Genomic DNA, 9,993 nt, shown 5'->3' with positions numbered 1-9,993 from the left:
CAATGGCGCGTTATTGCTCATGGCCATTTAAACTCCTCCGACGACCTGGTAGCTTCCGTGATAGAGTTCGGTCAACGAGATCTCGGTTCTTTCCAGACGTGGTAGTAGGTCGGTTCCCGTCCAATTTCAACATTCTTTTGCATGCTTCGAGCTCATACCACTCTCGTGAGAGCCTCCCATTTGCCTCGTTGCTAGTCACTCCCTTCTAGCACTACATAGTACCAACTGTTTTGCTGCTTCTCTCGGCGAGTTTTCTTCGTCATCATGCGCTTCGGTTCCATCGTGTCTCTCGCAGCTGCGCTGCTGAGCGCCATCGTCCGGGGCTACGGTAACCCGGGAACCTGCTCTGGTCAGTGCCGGAGTCACGACCCTTCCGTCGTGCGTCGCAATGACGGTCAATTCTTTCGTTTCGAAACTGGCGGTAAGATCGGCATCTGGAAGGCTCCCGATTTGGTTGGGCCCTGGACCTACCAAGGCGCTGCTCTACCCTTGGGTAGCAACATCAACCTCAAGGGCAATGATGATCTCTGGGTATGTCACGCTTCAGCCTTTTCTTCTTCTTCTTCTTCTTCTTTTTCTTCTACTTCCTCGATGTTCCGTTCAAAGGATCCAGTCCTCAAACGAGGCTGGACGAGACATCCGCTTCTCGAAGCACATACTCACGGTCATGTCGTTCACAGGCCCCCGATGTGAACAAGGTTGGCGATCAGTACATTCTCTATTATACCGTCTCCTCCTTCGGCGTCCAGAACTCGGCCATTGGTTATGCTACCTCCACCACCATGGAGTTCGGCTCCTGGACTGACCACGGCGCCATCGGTGTGGCTTCTTCGGCCGGTAGCCGTTACAACGCCATCGATGCTCAGCTCGTCAAGTCCGGCAGCAACTACTTCCTGAACTTCGGCTCCTTTTGGCAGAACATCTTCCAGGTGCCTCTCAACGCGGCCGCGACCAAGACCAATGGTAACCCGTACAATATCATTTTGAACACCACCGCTCCTCAGCCCGTCGAGGGTGCTTTCGTCTTTGAGCGCAGTGGTACTTTCTGGGCCTTCTTCAGCTCGGGCTCCTGCTGCGGACTCGACGCAAACCGCCCGACCAGCGGGAATGAATACAAAATTTTTGTCTGCCGCGCCTCTTCTGTGAATGGCCCTTACACCGACAAGAGCGGCAAGAGCTGCCTGGCGGGCGGCGGTACTCTTCTTCTCCCCTCTCACGACAAGATATATGCTCCCGGTGGCCAGGGTGTCTTGGTTGATTCCAAGCGCGGTGCCGTCCTCTACTACCACTACAGTGAGTTGCCATTGCTGGCTTTGGCGCGTATCAAGTCTAACGATCGTAGTGAACACCGACATTGGCTTTGCCGATTCCCAGACTCTTTTTGGCTGGAACGTCATCTCTTGGTCCAGCGGCTGGCCTTCTGTCTAGAATCTCCAAGGACTGGAGGAATTGACAATAGCAGAGGCTCGTTATATCTGCGTTCCTGTTGACAGTATTGGCCCGTGTATACAAGAGGGCATGTATGTACATACTTTGCGTCCCAGAAGATCATCATCATTGTGATGGGAGAGTGTGAGACTCATTCCAAATAAGACCCCGTCCTTTCTTCTAGACCTTTTTTCCACATAATACCACTTGCTGACTCTTGGTCTAGCTGTCGAGATGAATGCTTATTCCCTGCGTGTCAAAGAAATGGGTTTTTACGTTGCCCTCTCGGGAGGTGGCTAGGGCCTCATCTGGCATTACCGGCTACCATTTGTTCATAGCCTCGAGACTGGGCGCGCTATGTTCGATGGATTTGACGCCATCCCCGAGCCTCTACACATCTCGTGGCCGGGTTCTTACCTGCTCAAGAATTTGGTCAGTGATTGTAGTTACTGACTGGATAGATCTTATATTTTTTCCAACGAGTGAAGCATTGTATTTCATGCGGAGCAGTTACAAATTAACTAAATTCTTGGTCCACAGTCTCTCTAAGTTCACTGAGAAGGCTCTCGTGCGTTGAGCATGCATTCAATCAGTAAAGCCAAGTGTATGTGCCACCTATATCCTCCTCCAAGACTCAAACCAAATTCTAAAGCGTACACGATCGGCCCAATGGTTTATACCGACGCAGGCTTCTTGTCCTCAGTAGGCTTCTTCTTGTCCTCATCGCGGTCTCCGTCGGGGTCACGAGGAGGGCCGGGGGGGAACGCGCCAGGGAATCCAGGAGGATAGGCGCCAGGCGCACCGGGAAATCCAGGCCGGGGCTGAAGCGGCGCGGGGAATGGGGCGGGGAAGCCCGGAGGAGCGGCCGGGGGAGGAGGAGGGCGTCTCTCGCCATCACCACCGCGGCCGCCGCGATCGCCGTCACGGAAGCACTCGCGGTCACCATCGCGGTCACCGCCTCGGCCACCCCGATCACCGCCGTTCCGATCACCATCGCGGTCTCCACCGCGTTCTCCATCGCGGTCTCCGTTGCGATCCTGGCGAGCAACCTTGCGTTCACCATCACGATCGCCATCGCGCCCTCCTCCGCGCCCTCCTCGGACACAACACGATCTTCCATCTCTGTCGCGTCCACGATCTTCCTCGCGGCAGTCTCGGTCGCCGCCGCGATCTCCATCACGACCATCTCGATCACCACCATTGCGATCTCCGTCACGTCCACCACGATCACCATCGTTGCGATCTCCGTCGCCACCCCCCTTCTTCTTGTCGCCTCCATTCTTGTCACCATCTGCCTGTTGCCCAGGAACAGGAACAGAGGCAGGGGGGGCTGCAGCCGGAACAGCTGGAGGGGCCTGTCGGGCGACGACAACGGGCTGGCTTAGAGCGCTGTGGCATATTAGCTTGCTCTCTCAGGTCGAAAAATTTACTAGGGCCGCATACCTTTGCTCACGGGAGCCCATGCTGGATGGCGCGCCATTCGCACCCATGGTCGCCGCGACCATGATGATTAGAGATTTGGAGAAATGCATTGTGCAGCAGGGAAAGTTGGCGGAAAGCCAAAGTTCTTCAAGTATTTCTTAATATAGTATTAAGGATTAGTGGTATGTGGTCGTGAAAGCAGGTGACTGATGGTGTACCGGAATAAAGATGAAATATGAGTGATGATGATAAATAGGAAGGAAATTCGGGACACATAGGTCGAGGAGGTTCTCCTTTAAGTAGTCAGTTGTGTTCATATTCTGAGGACCATGGGCCGCTTCTTTCCACTCTACCTACCATTCTTGGCTTTCCCCAAGGGATCGCATCATTCTGGTGCCCTGTCTCCAACAGTTCGTTTCTGGAAGATGTCTAGCATGAGCAGTTCCTATTGCTCGAAAGTCTATCATGCTATCTACGTCCACAAAAGGCAATTTCTGTAGAGGCTATGGCCAATGAGGCGAGTGTTTGGATGCACAGTCCGGTGGCGGAGACCGGTTGTTGGCACCGCCGCCCACCCTGATATATGTGGCTCGTGAGGGCCAGGAGGCGGCTGGCGGAAATGTCGAGGCAACCATGAACGAACTCTCCAAAGAGGACCGTCTGAAGTTTGTGTTTGTTTGTGATCTCCAGAGCTAGTGACTGAAGCAGGGCAGCTAACCTGGCTCTTCCTTGTCTTCCAGTCCCATCCTCTCGAAAAGCCGTTGGCGGGTCTGGGATGCTTACTGCGTCGCTTCAAAACTCACTGAACAGTTTCAGCTCCATTTTTCTTCAGTTGATTCAAACGACTTCATGCTCTTTCATGCCCGTAGCAAGCCATGGTCAAGAGTTGGGGACGTATCTTCGAGATTCACGAGACCTGGCGCAAACACAAGTGATCCTCTGTTTTTAATCCTCAGCCTAACTTTCACTCACGCTCTCACAGCCTCACTTGGCTGAGGGGCCAGAGAGTAAAATCCTCAAGTCGAAAAAAAAAAATTGTAATTGAGAGGAGGCTAAGCTCGCAAAGTCAACGCTCGCTGATTGATGCCGCAACGCTACATTTTGGTTGCCATAGGGTAAAACGTCAGCTGTCAGTCAAAACTTCGCAGGCTTCCCCACCGGTTTCCCCCAACTACTGCGATAACCACCGTCATCTTGAGGTGCATGCCGCAGCTTGGTCATGCCGCACACCATTTTGCACAGAGACGGCTTAGTTCATGGATGAAAGAGGAAAACTCAACTCAAGAGAACACCTGACATATTGCTTGATAGACGCCGACAGAACTTTCCGATCCCACGACAGCAGTAAACTCTCAACGAAGCAGCCTGCTGCAAAAGAGCCGGACATATAGATTCCAGTAATAATTCGGATTTTGGCTTGGTAACTTCCCCCACGGGGTTTTCTTGAAAGAAAAACGGCTCCGAACCCCTAGGAGTTCTGCAGCTCATCCGCCAGTTGTAAATCTCCTCAGCGTCTGAGGGGTTTTAAAGAATCTTCATTGGCCAGGCTCTTCTCTTTCCTTGCTATGGGATGCTGAGGTGTCCTCGACATGGTGGTTACAAAGCTATCTCAGCATGTTGTCCATCCAAGCTCTGGCCAAAGACCAACATGCCATGCCTGTGTGACGTGTCTTCTGTCAACCAAGTCCAATGTTTATCGGGCCATTTGAACGCAATAAGCATGAAATGACATGTAATGCGATCTAGTCTCGAAGCAGCGGACAAGAAACTGGCATTGTAGTCCGGTCAAGCCGGCATACTCCCGGTTTTGTTAGTTTGTGCAGTTCATCGCCAACATGGTTTTGTGCCAAGCAGCCAAGGTCACGCCCAACATTCAGCAGGTTGTATGAGCACAATACGCCCAATGCACAGTTATGGCTTTTGCCTACCCCCCAAAATAATATAGATAAGGGAACTGCAAGTGAACTAGTGGAGACATTAACGAGACAGGCCGGGAGGGAATGATTGAAGCTGTTTGGGTCAGTTCGCTCTAAACTGCTTTGGGTAAACATACTGCTGCGTCCGTGTCATTGAAACCATGTTACGAACCAGAAGTAGATTACTCCTGACTCGCATTCTTTTATGCTCGAATTACTGGGATCGTCGGCAAAATGAAGTCTTCCAAAGCGGCGGGCCTCCACCAATGCCTTGAGTGGCGGAGGGACTCGGAAACCTCTTCTGCCTCTGGCTCCCTGCCACGAAGTAGTTTCAAACCATGACAGCGGCCACAAATGATCGATAATGCAGGGTTCCTCATCGTTTCCTTCCACATTGGAAAAGGCGTTTTGTTTCTACATTCGTTTCGTCCGTAGATAAACTTCAGTGCTGGGAAAAACTATTGGGCTGACGGACGAATACCCTAGCGCTCGGCAGAGTTTCGAGCTTAGACAGCCTTCTCGTTTCTTACTTACCTTATGCTTTGACTTTTCGCCTCACTTCTTTAGTTCCGGCATAATGCACAAATCCCATTTCCATTCCACGAATAGTCTGTGTTTCTCAGCTGAAGCCCGCTTTGACGGATACATTTGTGGCAACTTGAATCTCGCGGCCGCGTGCATGTCCCATATGCAAGCAACCTCGGCGAACCCATGTCTGCATTGCCAAATGAAAGATCACAGATTGCATATAGTTTGAACGTGATATCTGCATGTGATGATGATGTCCCGCATAGCTATCTTGGCACAGGAAGTCTGTCTCTCCTTCAATCCACCCAAGTTGACTAAACTCCCATTCGTGCTGAAGAATCAATGTTGCCCGGTAACGGAGACTGAAACGAATTGTTAACCATCTGATCCAAGTCTTGATTGAGTAACGGGTCCTTCTTGCTTCTTATGCATTACCGAGACTATGGTCTGCCCTGCCTCAAGCAACTTCTCCAACATGTCAAGACTAGACTGTAATGATTCGAGGGTCCCAACAACGTCAACATCTCCCATTTAGATACGGAAATGACTTACCGGGTCGTCAGCGTGAGTTTCTAGCATCTCAATTGATTTTCTGAGAGCAGTCCAGGCAATTTCTCAAGGGCAAATTTGACGTAATAAGTGCGCGTCTGTGTCGCAATCGTTTTGTCGAATTGCTTAGCTATATAGAGCATGACGATATCAGTCAGAGTCTTAATTGAAAACATTGGGAAGCCATCTCACTGGATTTCAAGGGTAGCTGCCTTATTCAAGCTGGTTTGTCGTAGTACCAAAGCAAGAGAACTATCCATGGCGACTAACGGTGGTGCCTTGTCATTGGAGGAGACCTGACAGTCCCTGATGAATGGCTCTTGGGAAATTGGCAGTTTACGACGTATGAAGATGTCTGATAAGGTCTTTTGAAGCACATGTCATGACGTTGGTGGTAAAAGAATCCAGATTATCGCCGATAAAAGGCTTCAGGGACTTGTTCAAGATGTCTTGCATTTTCTTGCTCGTCTCTTCAACTGTGTCTACTTCATACACGACTAGATTGAGTTGGCCACGCCGATAATAGACGACGCCAATGGTAAAGCTTTGGACAAGATAAGTCGGAATTCAGAGGCTCGTACACGTTTTATGTTAGATCCTCCGTAACCCTGTTTGTTGGACGAAGGAATCGAGGCCGCCGAAGCCGTATTTTCATTGCTATAAAGGGTGTCATGATCACCGACTCGGATAAGAGGCAGTAGGCCTAAGTTCACAGAGGTCACAATATCAAGGAGGGAGATGGTGGTCCATGTATTCCGTCGGCTGAAGCCCTCGGGGTAGGTATCCCGGAAAACAAGCTTGAGTGCCAACGAATAGACAAGGCCTCGGCGACTCTGACAATTAGTTCCACTGGTAGTGATTGGCTCTTTGAATCATTGCAAGTGACGAGATCTAAGACTTTGGCTATTACGGCCATACAGAGTGTTTTGCGTAAGGTACTGCCAGGTCAAGTTTCACCCTAAACCTAGATCACTTGAAAGACTCGTCTGCAACTCACTTGAGCCAAATCAAGATGTTACAACGCCGGTTTGCCCTTCGGAGCGGAGTGACAGCTCAGGGCAAGCATCTTGAAATTTGGAACCAGAAAGACTCTCCCACAAATTTAGCAATCCAGAAGTCAACTATGTCTTTGACGAGACTTGGATGATGCCACAATGGAATGTAATTATGGAGTAACAATTCGACCACACTTCGCTGAGGTAATTGTGCCATAGGTTGAATGAATGTCATTTGACGCGTGATAGGGTCGCCCCTGTTATTCTCCATGTGCCACAAAAACGTCGCCCATTGTCGCGGACAGCAATTAACGCCTCATATCCGAGGAGGATACCGTAATACACGCCATATGAAAATCGTGGAGCGAAGCTACGGCACGTAGGTCATGGGAGTACAGGGCATCCCCCTGGACTCCGATACCGTGAAGATTCTTCTAGCTCTCGGGTTGGACAGCTAGTAGACTCGGGCTGTTGCCATTCAAAGGTTAAAGGCTTATAATTCAAAGACTGAGAAATTTTTGAGTAGAATCCCTGTAAGCCCACTTGAAATCAGAGGTTGAGATGATGATGCTGAAGAACGGTAGAGAATTATCTTCAAACGCCATCGTAGGTAAGCGAGCACGCCTTGCGTCATTTCTTTGCAGTACGATGTTGACTCAATTTGTCGCCGGAATCCACACGAAGGTCAAGGGAAAGACTACTGGGAGCGACAGATACGCATCTGGATATTCCAACAGGACAGAGGCCTGGTGCGATTTATAGTATCACTAGAAAATACGAAGAAAACTGCAGAATGATTCCCGGAGTGGGTGATCCTTTGCTGCAATATTTTGATACCTTTCCATAACAAGATCTGAAGATGGCACAAAAAGCAAAGCAATGACGTTCCTCTGCCGTGACTACAACTTTGCAAACTTCATTCAGGCACGCCCTTCCACATCGTATTTTTGAAGGAGAGCTTCAAATCATGGGTTTCATAAGAAATCTTAGATCAACTGATAAGAATTTCTGAGGGATACTTTTTGAAGGCTAAGACTTCATCCAGTCACTTCAAAAATTGGCGATACTGTGTTGAAAATCAAAACTACCAGAATATAAGTGAAGGAAATATTAACTATATAGAAGACATCAATGTATGAGAATGACGAGACCACTAACCTTTTCCAATTTATGCGCTTGGTAGCGCTGCGTCTATCGGCGATACAGCTCATTCAACTATCCTGCTCCACGGACTAACTAGGCGCCACGTAAGCTATCGGGGATGGCGAAGGGGCCACGCTTCTATTAAAGTCGAGGACTTGGGAGACGAGATGTTGCTGTTGCTAGTATCATGAAACGATGGTTTCCCTTGCTGCGACCAACTAAGTATTGGATTGGCAAGCACGAAGCTGAATGAAGCAAAGTCATGGAAGAACATGGGGGTTGAGTAAACATACAAGTACTCGGGCCTTGAGTTCAAGGCGAAGAAAGTTAGAAACAGGTGGGACAACCACAGTATGAGAAAGAGGGATAAAGGAACTTCAATCATCGTAAGTCAGAGCGTGATGTGGGTATAGCCTGGTAGCTTCTATACTTCATTTTGATGTAACAAAGAACGAAAAGGGAGGATTGCCCTCCACCGAGTTTACCTAATAGCCAATTACCCAGGGGCGGGTGTTCACTGGCATCTTGAGACCTGATGACATACAATGGCCTAGAATGAATCTAAGGAGATTCAGTCACTTTTAGTTGGGACTCAAGAGATTGTCAAGTGTGTTGATATGGGAGGAAACCGCCGAAAAATATTTGGGATTTCGTTTTCGGGCTTCATGCTATTGTATGTTTCCACCCGGCCGGAGAGTGTCCTACCCGACAACTGGCTTTTATTCCGAACAAGCCTCCCATCAACGCCGTGATTCTCCAAGTATACCACCCATCCAAGTATTCAAGTGAACAATTTGGTTGGTTTCCAACGCCCACGTTGTTCCTTAACTAATCCATGCGAGGAGGGCCGGCATGTCCGTTTTGCCCGTTTGGTTCAGGATTGTCAAGCCGCTTAGTTATGTTGCGTGCCAAGTGGATAAGCTGCCTTAGCTGGAAATCGGAATCATTTGTTCCATTGTTGAGCTGCGCGCCGACCAGACCAATGGTCTTACACATGCTAATGAGGGTCTCACGCGCCAACTTGGAGGCAGTCTCCGGGGATTGTTGTCGGTACTGTTGCCCTCGCCGGTCGTCTATAGTGGAGAAAGACTCAGGCTCGCGAAGAACTGTGAGGATGGAGGGGATGCCCGTGATAGTTGGACTACCAGGATCTCTTTGGTTTCGTGAAGCAGTAGTAGGGCTTTCTGACATATTGTAGTTCGAGTTCGAATGAACGTGATAATCGTCTTCTAGCAGGGCTTTTTACGAAAGAATTCTGAGAGTGAATCAGTCAGCAGTCGATGGAGCTTAAGAAGGAAGATTACAACGGCTTATCGAGATACTTGTTTACTTACGACGGTATTTCGAGGTACTTGTGAAACCCGAATTTTAAAGCTGCAGTTGAAGTGGGTTGGATGGAGCTTGAAGAACAACGAATGCCACCTTTGCTATATCACCTGGGATGGAGGCGGAAGAAATAAAAGAGCAGGTGGCGGGGCATTTGGTCACAAGATCAAGTTCTGTTCAGAGTTTCGCGTCTGTCTCTTCATCAAACATCATCTGATGTTGACAGACATTGATCCCGCGTGTAGCCGCCATAGCGACGGTTTTCTCTGGCTCCATTTAAGGTTCCGGGCGTTGAAGACAAGCGCCTCTATGTCCGTTATTAGAAACATTAAGAAACAGCATGAAAGTATGAGGCAAGACATGATTCGCGGGTAAGCAACAATTCTCGGGGGCTTATAGGTGGCCGCTGCATGGTTCATTTAGCAAGATCTGTTAACATTGCGAGGGCTGAGAAATCTCCAACCCGGCTCAGTGTGACACAATGAGGCACAATGACTTTGTAAATTAATGTGGCAATTCACTTCGCAGCCAGTTATCGTTGTGCCAGCCAAACCTTCCTAGCTGACGAAGTGCCCGCGGGGTAAGGAGACATTCTGCTCCACCGCCGCGGATTGCGGGGAGACCAGGGTCCTAGCTTGCGGGCGTCCAGGTCTGCCTGCGTCAGGTGGAGTCAGAGAGCGGCGCTC

The 9,993-nt window shown here is 49.6% G+C and overlaps 3 protein-coding genes across 3 annotated transcripts; 1 reads left to right on the top strand and 2 right to left on the bottom strand.

Moving 5' to 3' along the window:
- Positions 1-264: 264 nt before the first annotated feature.
- CORC01_00095 (endo-alpha-1,5-arabinanase) lies at positions 265-1,428 on the top strand (the record flags this gene model as incomplete). The annotated part of the gene is made up of 3 exons (XM_022611753.1): positions 265-531; positions 681-1,293; positions 1,343-1,428. 3 exons carry the CDS (start codon positions 265-267, stop codon positions 1,426-1,428), a joined length of 966 nt encoding a protein of 321 aa, XP_022481758.1.
- Positions 1,429-2,102: 674 nt separating this feature from the next.
- CORC01_00094 (uncharacterized protein) lies at positions 2,103-2,933 on the bottom strand (the record flags this gene model as incomplete). Its single annotated transcript, XM_022611752.1, has 2 exons — positions 2,103-2,817; positions 2,872-2,933. The coding sequence occupies 2 exons, from the start codon at positions 2,931-2,933 to the stop codon at positions 2,103-2,105; spliced, it is 777 nt and encodes a 258-aa protein (XP_022481757.1).
- Positions 2,934-8,873: 5,940 nt separating this feature from the next.
- Positions 8,874-9,172, bottom strand: CORC01_00093 (uncharacterized protein; the record flags this gene model as incomplete). Its single annotated transcript, XM_022611751.1, has 2 exons — positions 8,874-8,911; positions 8,974-9,172. The coding sequence occupies 2 exons, from the start codon at positions 9,170-9,172 to the stop codon at positions 8,874-8,876; spliced, it is 237 nt and encodes a 78-aa protein (XP_022481756.1).
- Between the last annotated feature and the right edge of the window lie 821 nt (positions 9,173-9,993).

The sequence above is a fragment of the Colletotrichum orchidophilum genome (assembly GCF_001831195.1).
Source record: "Colletotrichum orchidophilum strain IMI 309357 chromosome Unknown Scaffold_1.1, whole genome shotgun sequence".
Lineage (NCBI taxonomy): Eukaryota > Fungi > Ascomycota > Sordariomycetes > Glomerellales > Glomerellaceae > Colletotrichum > Colletotrichum orchidophilum.
This window is presented reverse-complemented; position numbering and strand designations above follow the sequence as displayed.